At 37.6% G+C, this 20238-nt stretch overlaps 1 protein-coding gene across 3 annotated transcripts in view; it reads right to left on the bottom strand.

Moving 5' to 3' along the window:
* The window catches only part of ciz1a (cdkn1a interacting zinc finger protein 1a), a 59792-nt gene that overhangs the window by 9654 nt on the left and 29900 nt on the right, over window positions 1–20238 (bottom strand). For 2 of the 3 annotated variants that reach the window (XM_073052395.1, XM_073052397.1), the window contains exons 11-13: window positions 15204–15317; window positions 1659–1823; window positions 600–651 (exon numbers count right to left, since the gene is read on the bottom strand). In XM_073052395.1, coding sequence (XP_072908496.1) covers window positions 600–651; window positions 1659–1823; window positions 15204–15317 — 331 coding nt within the window. The remainder of the gene's footprint in view (window positions 1–599; window positions 652–1658; window positions 1824–15203; window positions 15318–20238) is intronic. The other variant, XM_073052396.1, reaches the window with a different exon arrangement.

Genomic DNA, 20238 nt, shown 5'->3' on the forward strand with positions numbered 1-20238 from the left:
TGTGTTGCTGAAACAGCTTTCACCTTCCTTTCTCCATAATAATTGCCTATATCATAAATGACATTATCCCAGCATCCAGTATTTCCCCAATCCTGCAATACCTCAAATACAAATTTCTCATCTTAATATTCAAGACTTTCCATGCTGTTTTCCCTTCATACCTCTGCAACTTCTACTAACCCAATAATCCCAAGAGCTGATCACTTCCCAAACCTCTACGCTTTTAACCCACTAATAGGAGCTGTGGCCTCAAACATCCAAGTTTTCAGTTCTGCAATCTCAATCAACTGTTTCATAACTTTTTTTAAAAACAGATTCTCTTTAAAACCTATAATTCTAACTAAACTTTTTAGTCCTCATTCCTAAATTTCCTTTTGCTTGGTGTTAATTTGATCAGGCTTATGTAAAGTGTCTTGATATTTTCATAATCTGGAGGCATTAGAAAAATCCAATTTATAATATTTGGAAAATCTCATTAAATCAAAGATTAACACTTAATTTAGAATGCTTGTAAAAACATCTAAGTTGGTCTTATTTGGGTAAATTTATAAGGTGTTAACGACGAATGCAATTATCAACATTAGTTTTTTTCGACTCACCATATACAGTCTCTGCATCATATGGCTCCGTCTGAAATTCTGACATGAAATCCTAAATGTACAAAGCACATGTTTATTTTTTTCTCCCCATTCTAAAGTTAACATTTAAGAGATTGTAAATTCAATTTTATTTCAAAGAAGTCAAGCAATTCAGACAAAACAAAAAAGCTATTATCCATGTCAGGTTTCTTTCTGATCACCTCCACCATGCTCACTGCTGATCCCCTAAGGCCTTTGAGTTCCTTGTCCCTTTTACAAGGGAAAATAGTGTTTATTCTAAAATTTTAGTTCTTTTTCAGTAGTCATCAACTGATAAACCAGTCTTTCAGCAGCACCCATGTTACACAACTGCCATCCTTTACATCTTTTCTCCTGCTACTTTAAACTTAGTTCAGAGTTAGGGAATTCTGTTTCTATGATCTCTAACACTATGATCAGTACCAAACTAAATATTTATCAAATTTGGCCTGATAACATCAATGATTTTTAAAAACTGCAATTTAATTGCAATTCCTTTGTTCACTGGGAAAAGAAATTAAGAGCTTAGTTTCCATAATGGAACGTGCTAACACACAACAGCTGCTAAAGTAACATCTTAATTTTAAAATTCCTGCATGTCATTCACTCTTCCTCTCTGCAATATATTACAGCTCTGTAACTCTGAGATCTTTATACTCCTGTACATACTTGACTTTTTGCCCCCTACACTACTGATGATAGCCACACTTTTCCATTCTCCAAACCCCCAAGTTACAAAAATCTTTCTCTAAACCTCTATTTCGATCTTAATTAAGAATACAACTTAAAAACCATCTTCTTATCATGATCTTGTACAGCTCAGTGTCAAATTTTGTTTGATAATGTGGCAAAAAGCCTTTACTACATTAACAGTACTGCAAAAGTGACTTCTTGCAGTAAAACATTAAAACAAAATGATTCTACATTTTCACATATCAAAAAATCATATTGGTAATAGAACAGCTAAAAATAAAGCTTTAAGTCACCCATACTGTAAATGAGCAATTAGAAATAAAAACCACTCAGAGCATATTGACAAACCTGCTGAGAATCCCCATCACTTAAACATTCAGAGCCACTGTCATCTTCAGTCATTCCTTCTTCATCGTCTTCATCAAAGCAACCAACTGCATCAACAGTGATCATATCCTCTGGATCATCTTGTCCAGCTTGATCTTTATCCAGGGAGCTACGCTGCAGTTTAACCTGAGAAACATACAATTCAACAACGTACAATACTTTTACACAAATAGTACACTGATTTTTTTAAAATCATTTGCTATTTCTCAAATGTCCCACATGTAGATTTTCTAATGACATTCTCTCACTCTATTATGTGGCTTTCATTTTTTCCAGTATGTCAAAGAATTGATCATATCTGGACTTTTAATTAGCAATCAACAATATTAATGTAGTAGGGCGGTCAAGAGAAGGGGCTCAATAACATGCTGATTTGAAATGTCTTTTAAGGCAAATAAATTTTTGATTCTGCTGTCATGGGACAGAATGAGGAAGAGAAGGGCGAAAAGGACAGATCCTTGGATGTAGCTAGAGATATCAGATTAGGAAGAGGAGTCACCATTGGAAATGTTTTTCTAATACCTCGACCTGTTTGGTTATTTTTCATATAGAAAATGCATTAATGACCCAAATACAAGTATAAGTTTGCGTATAAGGAGAAGGTGGGAGTGGAGGATGCTATCACGTATTTGCTGCACAAATCACTCTCTCACCTAGATGGGGTCAGTTGTGCTGTGAGGATTACATTCCTTGACTTCTCTAGTGCCTTTAACACCATCCAGCCCAAGATCTTAAGGCACAAACTAACGGAGATGGGAGTAGACTCTCACATGGTGGATTGGATAGTGGACTACTTGACAGATAGACCTCAGTATGTGCGGTTGGGAGACTGTAGGTCTGACACGGTGGTAAGCAGCACAGGGGCGCCGCAGGGAACCGTACTCTCTCCGGTCCTGTTCACCCTGTACACATCAGACTTCCAATATAACTCGGAGTCCTGCCATGTGCAGAAGTTCGCTGATGACACGGCCATAGTGGGGTGTGTCAGGAATGGACAGGAGGAGTATAGGAAACTGATACAGGACTTTGTGATATGGTGCAACTTAAACTACCTGCGTCTCAATATCACCAAGACCAAGGAGATGGTGGTGGACTTTAGGAGATCTAGGCCTCATATGGAGCCAGTGATCATTAATGGAGAATGTGTGGAGCAGGTTAAGACCTACAAGTATCTGGGAGTACAGTTAGACGAGAAGCTAGACTGGACTGCCAACACAGATGCCTTGTGCAGGAAGGCACAGAGTCGACTGTACTTCCTAAGAAGGTTGGCGTCATTCAATGTCTGTAGTGAGATGCTGAAGATGTTCTATAGGTCAGTTGTGGAGAGCGCCCTCTTCTTTGTGGTGGCGTGTTGGGGAGGAAGCATTAAGAAGAGGGACGCCTCACGTCTTAATAAGCTGGTAAGGAAGGCGGGCTCTGTCGTGGGCAAAGTACTGGAGAGTTTAACATCGGTAGCTGAGCGAAGGGCGCTGAGTAGGCTACGGTCAATTATGGATAACTCTGAACATCCTCTACATAGCACCATCCAGAGACAGAGAAGCAGTTTCAGTGACAGGTTACTATCGATGCAATGCTCCTCAGACAGGATGAAGAGGTCAATACTCCCCAATGCCATTAGGCTTTACAATTCTACCGCCAGGACTTAAGAACTTTTTAAAAGCTATTATTAATGCTTTTTGAGATAGTGATTTAGATGCATATCATATTTTTTTACTGAGTTAAGTATTGTATGTAATTAGTTTTGCTACAACAAGTGTATGGGACATTGGAAAAAAAGTTGAATTTCCCCATGGGGATGAATAAAGTATCTATCTATCTATCTAAATCCAAGTGTTGCAAAGCATTTTAATTTCAGTTAATTAAAATCTTGTTACACCAGTCATGGTGACCATGAAACTATCAATGCCAAAAAAATTTATTCATAGTCTCTGAGAAAAAGATATGTTTTCTTGAACTGGTCTAACAAAACACTCAATTGTGTCAAACCGCTGTACACATGGGATTACCTTCAGCAATCTAAAATGATTCTGAAAGTGATCTCATAAGAAATTGGTAAGCTTGTTGAGACAGAATTTTTTTCTTTACAGGCTTAAAAGGGGTGATGAAAGGACAATGGTTCTCATGCCAGGTGTGTACAGAACTTGAGTTACAGGCTCAGTATAAACAGTAGGGTAATCAAGATTGAGATAAGACATTTTTTCATCCAAAGAGTAATGAATCTTTGAAATTCTCTACACAAGAGGTCTGTGGAGACTTGGTCACTGAGCATGTTGAAGGAGACTGATCAAGGGAAATGAGTTAAATGCAGCAAACTGGAGCTGAGGCAAAAGATCACACATGACTTTGCTGAGTGGCACAGGAAGCTATTTGGAAGAGTCATTTTCAATCTTGTTTGGAGTCATTAAAAAAAAAAACGAGCCAAACACTGTTTCCTAGGTTGCTATAACTTTAGTCAATAATCTGGACTTCTGCTTTGCTTTGTGGATGTGCAGTCTGGGTATTTAAATCCGCTCAATCTGTCCACATTGTTGATCTCAAGGTCAAATCTAAGTGTGCATAACCCCCAACTTACCATCTTTGCAGAAAAATAGAATTGGTTAGAAAGCTCATATTAAGTTAATCTGACTTTTTATTTTCCCCACATTCCCCTTTTGATTCTTTTCATCCCTACCCCACCATTTTTTACTACTCACCTCCACACTAAAAGCAATCTACAGTGGCCACATAAGCTGCCAATTTGAATGTCTTTGGGATGAACGTCACAGTGAAAATGCACGAACTCAACATAGAGAGCAGACAAGATCATGTTTGAACTCTGGTTTCTGGGCTCTGAGACAGCAAACTCCTAGCACTCGCATCTCCCCAGAGTCCAAAATGTTTCAGCTTCAGCATTCATACAATTAAGTAAATTGGAATTCGAATATACTCAAAGGATGCACTGCACATACCTTACATTAGCCTAGTTTTGTTGTGAAGTTGAACACACAATTTATTTAAAACGAACAAAACCAAGACCAGGGTGTCAAAGTGGGATCCTAAAGAATATGTCCTATTGAAGTAAATTTTCAGATAATGGTTTCTTTTGCATTTAAAATATTTCAAACTACTTTGGTGTGAGTATATCTAAACATTTGCAAAAATAAACTGCTGCCCAACTGTCTTCTATTTACATAAATCACAGATTTACACAAATCATCAATAAACAGAGACTGGTTATGACCTCTACACTCATTCCTAGTCCAGCAAATCAAAATGAAATTCTCATTAGTGTATTCAAGTCACTTCATGTTTTTGACGTATTAACTACAACCTCATTCACCACTGCCTGTCTTCCATTCTCCCAATGTTGGCTTCCTGCGCATTCCAGATTTTTCACCCCATCGCTGGTAGCTAATTATTGAGTCATCCAAGCTCTGAAACCTGCATAATAAACTTTTACCTATTCTCTTAATTTTTAAGGTGATTCATAAAACTCTCCTCTTATACAACTGTTCAGGATCCAAGATGGCGGCGCGACACAGCTTGCAGCAGCCACTCTGGAGCTGATCATCTGTTATTTGTGAAGCCGGGTGCCATGCGCAATCGTAATCGGATGAAAAACAGATGTGGGAGCACGGAGGAACATCTGGAAATCTCCAGGAAGACCTTCTTCGTTGCTGCTGCTGTGAGGTCCGGGTCTCTGCTGGGAAGAACAGGCCCCCAGTCCTCGGGGTTGCGTTGCCGATGGCCATTGGCGGGGCCGTCTTAATACGCTCGGCAGAGGATGGTGCTCGGAGAAGCTGTGCCAGAGGAGATGGTTGGAGGCTCAGAGGTTCAACGGAGCTTTCATTGTGTGCTGCGTCTGCAAGGCTGAGTTGGGTGGCGCCGTGGAAGTCCATAGCGGGGATATTCCCTTCTGCCGCCTGTGTGGGATGATGAGTCAGTCGGGACCCTGAGGACTTGTGGAAACTGTGTGGTGGTTTCATTTGAACTTATGGTCTTTTAACATCTTTGGACTATTTTTACTGTGCCCATGGTCTGTTTTTTATCAATTATGCTATTGTTTGCACTGTTGTAACTATATGTTGTAACTATGTGGTTTTGTGCAGGTCTTGTAGCTTTAGTTTTTGGTCTTGTTTTGTCTGGTGGGATTGGAGCTCCTTTCCGGGGAACGCGCTAAGATGGTGGCGCGATATGGACTTCCGGTTAAGATGGCGGTAGCTTAAGTCGCTAAAACTATTGCTCCGTTCCATTTCATATACCTGCATTTATTTCTTACTCTTCCTCCCACTATTGAAGTTGCTGCCTGCACAATGACTGTATCTAAACCTACTAAATTGCCAAAAAAAACACTCCATCGGGAGCAACCTTGAGTGAAATTGTGTCGCTGTTAGAACAAACCCGACAAGATATGTTTTCTCAATTTAGTTCGTTGGAACTGAAACTGGATAAAATCAACTCTACACTGGAGAATCACGCTCAATGTTTATCACATGTTGAAGAAGTCACGGAGAAACTAGACCGTCGTTGTAAAGACCTGGAAAGAGTTTGCTCTACCCTAAAGGAGCATAATAGCAAGTTAACTCTTAAAGTCATGGACCTTGAAAGCAGGAGTAGACGCCAAAATCTTCGAATTCTCGGCTTGCCTGAGACTGTTGAAGGGGGATCTCCTGTTGAATTTTTCTCAAACTTTCTATGTGAGATTTTTGGAAGCAAAATACTTTCCAGTCCTCCAGAGATTGATCGAGCGCACCGTATCTTTACATCTCGCTCAGCGGATGGCCAGAGACCACGTCCAGTGATAATTCGCCTCCATCTTTACTAAATCAAGGATTTACTAATTAAAGAAGCTCGCCGACGTAAAACGCTTCAATATAAAGGTCATGCTATCCGTTTAGTAGAGGACTATGCACCTCAAGTTATGAGTCAACGTGCTGAATAGAGAGGAGTAATGAAAGTTCCCTACGATCGTGGACTTCATCCGTCTCTCGTCTATCCAGCCCGGCTCCGAATCAAGCTTAGGAATGGCGATTTTAAACATTTCAATTCGGTTGCAGAGGCGCAGACCTTCATTGATAGCCTATCCTCAGATACGATATGATATGATTTTTTTTTCTTTTCAGCCTTTTTCATTTCTGTTTAGATAACGGTTTTTTTTCTAATATTCTAATCTTTATTTCTATCTTTTTCATTATCCATTTAACTCAATATATTTCGATATGATGGATTTCTATTTTTCAGTATGGGCATTTTCATTTTCATTAAATAGAGCTGACTGTGAAACTATGTAATTAGACATCTCTTAAAGGTCTTTAGAAACTTTATTTCAAAATGGAGTCAGTGTCGCTTTTAAAAATTGATATTGATTTGTGAAGTGACGACGTCTTTGAATGGTTTTTTGTTTTTCTCTTCAGACTTCAGTCTCCAATTTCTACAAATCTTGTTATTTTCTTTTTTAAATTTAAAATGTAGCTGTTGTCGCATCTATTTAATTAGTAGCTTAATTATGTTGCATGGTTCTATTGAAGTGTTTTTTTTCCATTTTCTCAATTTTAGTTTCTATTTTACATAATTTTAGTTCTTTAAAGGTGATGATTTTTTTTTCTCTCCAGTTAGATTATTTTAACTTTAAGTAGCAGTTGATGTTGTACCTTTAAACTCAGTTTCGGGTTTGGATCAAATTCCTCTTGAGTGGATTTTTCTTTGGTGTTTTTTTTTCCTGTGTTTCAAGATGCTATTTATGATTTTTTCCCTTATTTTTATGATTCAGTTGGATTACTTACTTTGACGTTAAAGTTTTTTTCTGTATAACTGAGTTTATAGATGATCTTTTTTTCTCGGTTTATCAACTCTAGCGGGAAGGTTGGGGTAAAGTTTTTTTTAGACCATTATTATACTTTAAGATTTACAAACTTTGAATGTATTGTTTTTTCTTGTTAAGGTAAATCTTTGTTTGTAACTCTTAAAGCTTTTTGGTGTTTATTTCCATTACTGTATCAACAGTTGCTTGGGGAGAGCTTGCTGCTTTATATTTGCAGCTTTCTTGTTGTAGGTTTAGAGGGTGTGGGTGGAAACTCCAATGCTACTATTATATATGGAATTTTTATATATCTGTACTATACAGGATGTAATTTCACCATTTTTTTTCTTCTATACTTTTGCCCCAGAATTACATATAAATTTCAGATATGGTTTAATACCTGCTATCCTTATGTTCAATGGTTAGTCCATTGAACTTTGTCAGCTGGAATGTTAACGGTTTGAATTATCCAGTTAAAAGGGGGAGAGTGTTCACCCATCTTAAACAGCTTAGAGCAGAGGTAGTCTTTTTACAAGAAACACATATTCGTCACTCAGATAATTCTCGTCTTATGGCACGATGGGCAGGACAACACTTTCATTCAACTTTTCAAGCCAAGGCGAGGGGCATTTCAATTCTTATAAACAAAAATGTTTCTTTTGAGCTTCATAATAAGATAGCTGATCCTAATGGTTGTTTCATTATTGTTTCGGGGAAACTTTATAATACACGGGTGGTCTTAGCCAACCTTTACGCTCCTAACTCAGATGATGTAGGGTTTTTTGACCATTTTTTTTCCTTCATTGCCAGAACTAAGTTCATACTCTCGTATATTGGGTGGTGACTTTAACTGTTGGCTGGATCCAGTTTTGGACAGATCTTCTTCTATCCCTAGACAATTAAGTAAATCTGCTTTATTTATTCAATCTTTTCTTTCTAATTATGGAATATCTGATATTTGGCATTTCTTTCATCCACACGAAAGAGATTACTCCTTTTTCTCACAAGTTCACCATACATTTACTAGAATCGACTATTTTTTAATTGATAATCAATTGATCCCATCTGTCCATTCTTGTGACTATGAGAGTATATTGATTTCAGACCATGCCCCACTTACATTGTACATAGTTCTCTCTGGCCTCCCTCAAGTAAATAAACACTGGCGTTTTAATCCGACCTTGTTGTCGGATAACGACTTTGTAAAATTTATGGAGGATCAGATAACTTCCTTCTTAAATACCAATGCATTACCTGAAACCTTTAGTCAGGTGGTTTGGGACGCAATGAAAGCATATCTAAGAGGTCAAATAATTTCCTACACAGCAAATTTGAAAAGAAAGACTCACAAAGAACGTTTAGAACTGATCAATCAGATTAAAGCTATAGACCAATTATACGCCCACTTCAAGGATCCGGAGTTATATAAGAAAAGAATGGAACTTCAAACTAAATTTAATCTTATTTCTACTTATCCGAGATTGAACACCAACTTTTGGGCAGTCGGAGTAAGTTCTATATTCACGGGGATAAATCTGGTAAGTCCTTAGTTAACCAACTTAGACGCTCTAAAGCAAAACAACACATCACTAAAATTCGAATGAATAATGGGAATATTAGTGTGGACCAGTCTGAAATTAATGATACATTCAGGAATTTTTACTCTCAACTTTACAGCTCTGAATCCTTTAATGGTAATACTACTGTTATGCAATTTTTAGATGGTTTAAATATTCCTAAACTTTCTTCTGATCTTAAACGTAAATTGAATGAGCCATTATCCTTAAAGGAAATATCCTCTGCTATTTCTGCTTTGCAGCCTGGTAAATCTCCTGGTCCTGATGGGTTCTCTACAGAATTTTATAAATCATTTTCCTCATTGCTCTTATCCCAACTTAGTTTAGTTTTTACTGATTCTTTTAAACAAAATAAATTGCATCATTTGATGAGGCTTGTATCATTCTTTTAGCGAAAAAAGGCAAGGATCCATTAGAATTTGCTTCATACAGGCCGATTTCTCTATTAAATGTAGATGCTAAAATTTTAACTAAAGTTTTGGCCTGTAGGCTGGAGACTATTTTACCCTTAATTATCTCTGAGGATCAATCTGGCTTTATTAAAAATCGCCTTCCCTTTTTCAATATTAGACGTCTTTTTAATATTCTATATTCATCTTCATCAGGGACCCCTGAATGCGTTATTTCTCTTGATGCCGAAAAGGTGTTTGTTCGGGTGGAGTGGCACTATTTATTTGCGGTTTTAGAAAAATTTGATTTTGGATATAATTTTATTAAGTGGATTAAGTTACTATATTCCCATCCAATTGCACCAGTTTTGACTAATTCCCAGCAATCCCAACCGTTTGATCTTAAATGTGGCACCCGACAGGGATGCCCTTTAAGCCCTCTGTTATTTGATCTGGCTATCAAGCCATTGGCAATTGCGTTTCGCAGTTGTACTGAACTGACTGGGATCCGGAGGGGCGGTTTTGAGCACAAAGTCTCTCTATACGCCGATGATTTGTTACTTTTTATATCAAACCCGACCACCTCCTTACCTTTGTTGTTTTCACTTCTCAATAAATTTAGTCAGCTTTCCGGATACAAACTTAATCTACATAAGAGTGAACTTTTTCCAATAAATAAGGAAGCACAAGAGTTAGAATTTCACAATCTCCCTTTTAAAGTAGTAAACAATTGTTTTACTTACCTTGGTATTATCGTAACAAGGAACTATAATCGACTGTTTGATGAGAATTTCAATAATCTTTTAAATTTTACAGAACAAAGATTAGCACAGTGGTCACCTCTGTCCATGTCTTTAATTGGGCAAATTAATGTAATTAAAAGGTATATTCTCCCTAAATCTTTATACTTATTTCAATCTTTACCTATATTTATTCCTAAAGTTTTTTTTGATTCTTTAGATTCTATTATCTCGTCATACCTATGGAAGGGTAAACAGCCCAGACTCAATAAAGCTCATCTCCAAAAGCCTAAAAGAGAAGGTGGCTTGGCATTGCCTAATTTTCGTTCATATTATTGGGCAGCCAATATTCGTAATATTATCTTTTGGTCCTACTTTTATAATCAGTCTGTTTGTCTAACATGGGTGGCAATGGAAATAAATGCTTGTAAGAAATTATCAATTCCAGCTTTACTTGGATTTGTTCTTCCTTGCCAATTGCCAAAATCTATTATTAATCCTGTAATCAGGCATACTCTGAGAATATGAGCTCAAATTAGAAAATACCATGGTCTTTATAGTTTTTCCCTCTCTAGTCCTATTCTATACAATCATTTATTTCAACCGTCTATGCAGGATTCCACATTCCAAGACTGGTGTAGGAGAGGTATCATTTATAGACAATCGGTTTGCGTCTTTTGAACAGTTGTCTATGAAGTTTAATTTACCGAATACTCATTTTTTTTAAAGATATCTTCAAATTAGACATTTTATTAGCCCTTTAATACCACATTTTCCTGAACAACCTGATAAAAATGTTGTAGACTTGTTTCTTCAAATGAACCCCTTGGGCGAAGACGTAATTTCTACTACTCGTGTTAAATTTATGACTCTCAGACGAGCCCCTTGCGATAAAATTAAAACTGCTTGGAATCTCCTGGACCTGATGGGTTCCCCGTAGAATTTTATAAATCATTCTCTTCACTTCTTTCTCCTCAGTTACTCTCAGTACTATTTGACTCGTTTAATTATGGTAAATTGCCACCCTCTTTTAATGAGGCATCTATTATTCTTTTATTAAAAAAGGGTAAAGACCCAACAGAGTGTTCCTTGTACAGGCCGATTTCTTTGCTTAATGTTGATGTTAAAATCTTGGCCAAAGTTTTGGCTTATAGATTAGAAACTGTTATTCCCTCTATTATTTCTGATGATCAAACTGGTTTTATTAAAAACCGTCTTCCTTTTTTTAATATTCGGCATTAATATTTAACATTTTATATTCACCTTCAACTGGGATTCCTGAATGTGTTATTTCCCTCGATGCGGAGAAAGCATTTGATCGTATAGAGTGGAACTACCTTTTTGCAGTTTTAGAAAAATTTGACTTCGGTCAAAGTTTTATCTCTTGGATCAAATTGCTGTATCTGTGTCCTACTGCCTCTGTTTTGACGAATTTTCAGAAATCCCAGTTATTTAACCTCAAACGTGGCACCCGTCAAGGATGCCCTTTAAGTCCCTTTCTCTTTGATTTGGCTATAGAACCTTTGACGATAGCATTTCGAAGCTGTCCTGAATTGACCGGGATTTGGAGGGGGGGGGGTGTTGAGCATAAAGTTTCTCTTTATGCTGATGACTTATTACGTTTTCTTTCAAATCCGTCTACATCCTTACCTCCAATGTTCTCACTTCTTGATCAGTTTAGCCAGTTTTCTGGCTATAAACTTAATTTACATAAGACTGAACTTTTCCCAATTAATAAAGAAGCACAAGAATTAGCATTTCGTGACCTCCCTTTTAAAGTAGTTCATAATCAATTTACTTATCTTGGGATTACAGTTACAAGGAAGTTTAAAGATCTTTTTCGTGAAAATTTTGCCAATCTTTTATATACTACAAAACAGAGTCTGTCACAATGGTCACCTCTATCTGTGTCTTTGGTAGGTCGTATTAATGTTGTTAAAATGTATGTTCTCCCTAAATTTTTATATTTATTTCAATCAATCCCAATTTTTATCCCTAAAACTTTTTTTGATTCCTTAGACTCTATTATTTTGTCATATCTGTGGAAGAATAAGCGTTCCAGAATTAATAAAGCTTATCTCCAAAAATCTAAAAAAGAGGGTGGCATGGCCTTACCTAACTTTCGTTTATATTATTGGGCAGCCAATATACGTTGTGCTACCTTTTGGTCTTTTTTCCATAGCCAACCCGAGTGCCCTAATTGGGTGGCAATGGAGTTGAGTTCCACTAAAGATTTATCTATTTCTGCACTTCTTGGCTCTGTACTCCCTAGTAGTTTGTCTAGATTAATTGTTAATCCTCTTGTTAGACACACTTTGCGAATATGGGCTCAGTTTAGGAAATTTTATGGTTTCTATGGTTTTTCCTCTTCTAGTCCTATCTTACATAATCACCTTTTTTTACCTACTATGTATGATTCAACATTCCATGATTGGTATAGGAAGGGCATTAGACATTTTGAAGATCTTTTTATTGATAATCGCTTCGCATCTTTTCAACAGCTCTCTGCTGTTCAATCTGCCTAATGCCCATTTTTTTAGATATCTCCAAATTAGACACTTTATTAATCCTTTAATTCCTAACTTCCCTGAAATGCCTGAGAAAAATGTTATGGATTTCTTTCTTTCTACTAATCCACTGGGTAAAGGTTTAATATCATTATTCATGATAAATTAGCATTCTTACGGCGTGCCCCTGTGGATAAAATTAGAATGGCTTGGGAGCATGATTTAAATATCTCTTTATCTGATGAGACTTGGGACTCGATTCTCAAATCGGTTAATTCAACCTCTCTTTGTGCTCGCCATTGCCTTTTACAGTTTAAGATTGTTCATAGAGCCCATGTCTAAATCTAAATGATCTCGATTTTACCCTAATATTAGTCCTCTTTGTGATAAATGCAAAAGGGGCGAGGCCTCTCTTATTCATATGTACTGGTCCTGTCCTAGCTTAGAGAAATTTTGGAAAGATGTCTTCATAACTTTATCCTATATTCTGAATCACCACTTAGAACCTAACCCTTTAATTGCTTTGTTTGGTTTTTTGGGTGAGACAGATATATGTTTGAGTTCGACTAAATGTCGAATATTATCTTTTGCTTCTCTCCTGGCTAGACGTTTAATCCTCCTTAGATGGAGAGATGTTGCCCCGCCCACGCATGCTCAATGGCTTAATGATATTATGTCCTGCTTAGACCTTGAAAAAATTCATTATTCAGTTCTTAATTCGGATATAAAGTTCCATAAGGTCTGGGGACCTTTTATTGAGTACTTTCATAACCTTCCTCTAAATTAAGGTTTTTTTTTCGGTCCCTTGCTTTCAGCTCTATTTTTTTGGTAGTAGGCATTATTATCTTCTGTTTTCAAGTGTATTTACAGTTTTGGGGGTTTGAATGTCCTGATTTATATTCTCTATATTGTGTTGTGGTTGGTCTGGAGTTTTTTTTGTTGCGGGGCTTGGGGAGGATACTAACTTTACATGACTTCAATTTGGGTGCTTTCTCAATTATCTTTTTTGTATTATATTATTATTGTATGTTTATTTTTGCACTGTATTAATTTTCTTCATTTTGGTTTGGGGTTTTTTCCTATCTGTAGTGATGTAGAAAATGCATTAAAAAACCAATAAAAAAAATTTTTAAAAACTGCTTGGGAGCATGACTTAGGTTTCTCTTTGTCCGACAGGGTTTGGGATTTAATCTTAAATCCGTCAATTCAATCTCTTTATGTGCTCGTCATTGTCTCCTGCAGTTTGAAGTCGTCCACAGGGCTCATATGTCCAAAACCAAATTGGTGAAGTTCTATCCTGATATTAGTCCCTGGTGTGACAAATGCAAAGGAGGTGAGGCCTCCCTTTTCCATTTGTATTGGGCCTGTCCTACTCTGGAAAAATTTTGGAAAGATTTTTTTTAACTTTATCTTCTATATTAAATTGTCATTTGGAACCTGATCCTTTGATCACTCTTTTTGGTATTCTTCGAGACCCTGACAAGCATTTGACCCCGGCTAAACAACGAACATTGTCTTTTGCCTCTCTTCTAGCCAGACGAGCAGTACTCCTTAAATGGAGAGATGTAGTTCCCCCTACCCATGCTCAATGGCTTAGGGATATTATGTCTTGTTTAGATCCGAAAAGATTCACTACTCACTTTCTAATTCGGACATAAAGTTCCATAGGGTGTGGGGATCTTTTCTCGAATATTTTCATAACTCTCACCTAAATCGACAGGTGTTTGTTCTTTTTTCCCTTGATAATCGAACCCTACATTTCCAGCTTTTTTTTGACTTTCGTTTTTTCTGATCAGGTAGCAGGCTGCCCCCCCCCCCTTTTTTTTATTACAATATGTGGTTCTGGAGTAATAAAAGTGTATCTCATATAATGGTTGGCTTGGAGTTGGATAGGTGATGGATTGGGTGCTTTTCTTTCTTTTTCTCTTTTTTACTATGGGTGACTTGCTCATTTGTTAAGACATGTATTATTGTTATTTTTGTTTATATGGCAATGATCCTTCTATATATATTATTGATTTTCTTTTCTTCGTTGTAGTTTGTAGAAAATTATAAATAAAATATTTTTTAAAAAGATGGTGGCGCGATATTAATACGCAGCAGCCTCTCCGGACTCTGGATTGGGGATTGCCAAACGTTATGTGGATTTTCTGGTGTAGTCTATTTTTGTCATGTGCTTTGTTAATATCATTCTGGAGGAACGTTGTCTCATTTTTTAACTGCATTGCATTTGTGGTTTTTAAATGACAATAAACTGAATCTGAATTTGGTTGTTCTAACATCTTATGTATCTCATTGTTAAATTTTGTTTGATAAAAATACTGCGAAGCTCTGTGTTTCATTACATTAAGGGTTCTATACAAATGCAAACTGCCACTAAGTTCTGCAATTTACTTACACTGTTCCAGGTCACAAGTATACCCATTCCAAAGCAAAATTCAAACAAATTATTTAATTTTTCCCCTGTATTCCACTAAGGAAACAAGTGAAAAACCTAGAAAAAGCTTAGTGTACCTCTTCCACTTTCTGCTTGTGCTCTGGCGACTTCATGTGCTCCACAAACTTGCGGGGGGTTTTGAAATGTCGGCTGCAAACAGTGCAGAAAGGCCGCAGAGAGTACTTAGCAAGCTAGTGAAAAACAGAGAACATAAATGATACAGCTACCGCATGGGAGAGGATTTGGCTAGTGGTTTCATTTAAAAATGGGGAAGTCTTTTAAATGATTCCTGTTTCTAAGTGTTATACCATTCTAGTTCTAGCCGAAGCTGCACTCAACTCTGAATAAAAGTATATAATGGAAACACCCAGCTGCTGGAAGAACTAAGCAAGTGTCTTGCATCTGTGGAAAAATGATTGGTCTTGACCTAAAACGCTGACTGTCGTTTACCCTCTACAGATGCTGACTTACTCACTGAGCAACTCTGGAAGATAATTTTTTTGCTCCAGATTCAAGCAGCTGCAGTCTCGTGTCTTCACCCTATTGGAATGCATGCATTACTAGTCCAACAACCCTGAAAGAATAAGCACAAATTCTTTCACAGCAAATTCCAATTTCTCAACTTATGGACCATTACCAAAAACTCAAAAAGTGTCAAATTGTTTTGAACCAGTTGAGTATTATGAAATGATGAGAATAAAGACACCCCTTAAGCTATAACTTCCTTTCCCCTATTAATCTTACTGAAGTCACCCAGAAACAGGAAGCCAGAATACTGTCCCACCTGGCTACTACCTTCTATCTTAACTATCAACTATTAATCCTATTTTGCAGCACTTCAATAGGTACATTTAATGTCAGTTTTACAATATACATCCTGAAATACTTTTTTTTTTGCAAACATCCATGAAAACAGAGCACTGTCCCCAGTTAAACGTTAGAACCCCAAAGCGCCCCCCCCAGCTCCCCTCTCCCACGCACAAGCAGCACAATTCAAATGACTGGATAATTCAAATGCTGAAGCAACTCTGATTTCAGCACCCTCTCCAGCAGCATATTCCATGTACCTCTCTGGATGAGAAAGGTTCCCCCTCATATTCACTCTAAATCTCTTATACTTTAACCTGTGTCTACATTTTCTAGTTTTAGTTGCCTCTGGTAAGGGGAAAGGTTTCCTGCAGGCTATCTACACCCTATAATTTTATATTCCTCAAACCTCCTTTGCTTTAGGGAAAACTGACCAAGATTGTTTTGTCTCACTTAACAACTGAATTGCTACATGCCAGGCAACATCTTGATAAATTTCCCCTGCACCCTCTCCTGTTGTGATGTCTTTCATATAGTGTTGTGACCAGAACCGCATGCAGTACTTCAGCTGAAGACTGACCAATGTTTTTGTTTTTAAAAAGTTAGAGCACAACCACCGGCTCTTGCATTCAGTATTCGGCCTAAGAAACAAGAAACAACAGAATTTTATCTATTTTAATATTTTACCTCTCATTTCTTAATGTACACACATATGGCAGTACTTTTTCACAGAATGATTTCCCTTCACCTCTCAAATGTTTTTCCATATTATTTACCTCATAGATGTCTTAACAAGGCCAACAAGTGCAAGCTGTAAACTTGGATCATCAATTATTTGTTGTGACTTGAATCATTAAGCTATCTAATCTGTATTTGATATGTATTATAAAGTGTATACCTCCATTAAAACTGGTCTTGGCAGTAATAAGCGGAGACTTAAGAGGATGCAACCTAGCTCCACCTTATTCCCCCCCCCCCCCCCACACTGAACTGAACTATCTGCCTTCTTTCCCCCCTCTCCTTATCAACCTCTACCTATCACTTTCCAGGCTTCAAGTAGTTTTTAGGTTCAGATTACAGCATCTTAAGTCACTTTTGTTTCCAATGGCAACAGCTGGTTACTTAAGGGATTTGCCTTAAATGCTGACAAGACAATCTCTTATGTGACCTACCTGCCATGAACTACCAGCATTCATTACTATTATTATTGTTGAGAGAAAAACATCCTATAGCAACTTGTCTCTATACATAATATGGGATTCAATGAGAAATAGCATTTTAACTCAAGAAAAACTGCAATACAGACCATTTCCTAGAAACACAACCCTCATAATGCAGGGTCAGGTTTCCTTGTAATCAATTGGGCATCTCTAATATAAATGTAAGTTTAGCACAACAGAGGAAAACTGGGGCATTTTCAGTTGAACTAGTGCTAGGGTTCAATTATGTAAAATGCATTTTAATAACTTAGATGAAGGACCAAATTTGCTAATGAAACAACAGAAGATGCGAGGAAGACAAAGGATCTGAAACAGCCGGACAGTAAGAAGGGACCTCATTTAATACAACAACATTCTCAAAGGAATTGACAGGGTCCCTGCCAAAAAATGTTCTCTCTTACTTGTTCAGAAATTAGGAGCAATATATCAGGATAAGGAGCTGGAGTAACTTCTTTATACAAAGAATTAAAAATCTTTAGGATTCTCTCAGAGATACATTCCATTGCAATTAACATTACAGGTGTCACTCGCTTTACAAATGTTCACTTTACGCCACTTTGCTTTTACAGAAGACCTACATTAGTAACCTGTTTTCGCAAAGAGGATTTTCACTTTTACCAACATTTTTCCCATATTAATTAATGGTTCTTCGCTTTACGCCCATTTCAGATTAAGAAAGGTTTCATAGGAAATCTCTAGCTTTGTAAAGGGAATATATTTTTGGATTTGTTTGTTGCTTGAGCCTCCCATTCATTTCAGAGAAAATTTCAGACGGGGGGAGACACCTGTATTAGTCTCACTAAATAGTTGATGCCTATTCCAACTATTTCGAACATTTTCTGCTTTCATTTTAGTTATTATGAAGCCTGAAAATTACCTTTTCACTCCAATATGTTTAATAATAAATGTTTAAATTATCTCACTCAGCCCCACCAAATCAGTGTACCTAATAAAGTCAATTTTTACTTAAAATTCAACTACATTACATCTGTTTATTATAGATAAACCTTTTACGATCAAACAATCTCACATAGTTTAATGAACAGGATTAACTCCAGGAAATTAATCTTTTTAAAAGCATTAAATATTTTATGGTACAACAGGAAGACATTTTCTCTGAAATGAATGGGAGGGTCAAGCAACAAACAAATCCAGAAGTGTATTCCATGATCATTTGAATAAATTGTAAATTATATTCCTGTCCAAATAGACTTAAACTTCACACACAAAATGCTGGTGGAACACAGCAGGCCAGGCAGCATCTATAAGGAGAAGCACTGTCGACGTTTCGGGCCGAGACCCTTCGTCAGGATAACTGAAAGGAAAGATAGTAAGAGATTTGAAAGTAGTGGGGGGAGGGGGAAATGCGAAGTGATAGAAGAAGACCGGAGGGGGTGGGATGAAGCTAAGAGCTGGAGAAGGGAAAGGATCATGGGACGGGACGCCTCGGGAGAAAGAAGGTGGGGGGGGGGGGGGGGGGAAGCACCAGAGGGAGATGGAGAACAGGCAAACAACCAAATATGTCAAGGATGGGGTAAGAAGGGGAGGAGGGGCATTAACAGAATGCCCCTTATAGATGTTGCCTGGCCTGCTGTGTTCCACCAGCATTTTGTGTGAGTTGTTTGAATTTCCAGCATCTGCAGATTTCCTCGTGTTTGCTGTTTAGACTTAAATTTGTTTACTCTGATGATAAGGATGCTGCTGGAGAGATCAATATTGATTGGCCATCCAAACTGTGCTTTGAACAGATTGGCTTGCTAAGCCATTTCAGAGGGCAATTCCAAGTAAGCACGTAGCCTGGGATCTGGAGGCTCAAGTAGGCCAGATCAGGTAAACATGGCATACTTCTTTTCCCGAAAGCTATTGATGTATCAATTCAAATTTTACAATTATTCTGAAGTTTCATAGTACTGTTTTTATGCCAGGTTCACTTCATTATTTTGGTTTAAATTCCCCAGCTGCCATTTTAGGATCATTCATCCAAGCCTCTAGATGTTAATTAATTCAGTAACATAGCAATACAGGTTTCCCCCGCTATTCCAAGGTAGAGCGTTCCTTTGAAATGGTTTGCAAGCCGGAACGTCGTAAAGTGAAGAAGCAATTACCATTTATTTATATGGGAAAAATTTGTGAACGTTCGCAGACCCAAAAAATAACCTACCAATTCATGCCAAATAACACATGAAACCTAAAATAACAGTAACATATAGAAAAATTAGGAATGATCTGATAAATAAACAGCCTATATAAAGTAGGAATACTTTTCTGCAATTATTGCAGCACTGTCCACCGTAGCAAAATTCTCACGCAAGCGCTCTCGGCAGAAAGATTCAGCGCAAACACTCTTGGCAGCACTCGCGGCAAAAACACTCGGCACAAGCACTCTTGGAAGAAACACTCTGCGCAAGCGGTCTTGGCACAAGCACTCTTTCCAGTAACCGTTAAGCTATGAAGCTGCCAAATCATACCAAATAACATATAAAAATACACAGCCTATATAAAGTAGAAATAATGTACGTCCAGTGTAGTTTCACTTACTGGAATCGGGAAGACAGTGAGCACACTGATGATGGTGTGTTAGGCTGAGTCGTCGAAGGTTGGGGTGGTGGGACTCTGGGAGGTCATCTCATCTTCGTCTGTTTCCATCAGGGCAGGCAGGTCACGTTCTTCTATGTCTGCCTGCCTCGATGTCGAAGGTCGAGGTTCGTTGTCTGCTGTGGCTGATGTGGAAGGCTTTAAAATCGACAGTATGCTTGACTGCTTAGCCTCGTGCATTTTTCTATCATACAATTCTTTGTAAGCACTCAAACCATCCTGCAAATATGCCCTAAACCTACGTACCCTTTCAAAATTAAAGTCATATTTTTCTGCAATCATTGCAGCGTTGTCAATCGCAGTGAAAATCTCACGCAATTGTTTCACGTTCAGTTCCTGGACGACTTCATTTTCGGGCTGTTCACTACTGCGTTCGGCTTCAATTGTTATCCTTTCCTCTTCATCAGCTCTTCATCTGTCAGTTCTTGGTCATGGGATGCCAAAACCTCTTCATCATCTTCGTCAACTTCCACAAACCCTTAGCCAAACT

Source organism: Hemitrygon akajei, chromosome 7 (assembly GCF_048418815.1).
Source record: "Hemitrygon akajei chromosome 7, sHemAka1.3, whole genome shotgun sequence".
NCBI lineage: Eukaryota > Metazoa > Chordata > Chondrichthyes > Myliobatiformes > Dasyatidae > Hemitrygon > Hemitrygon akajei.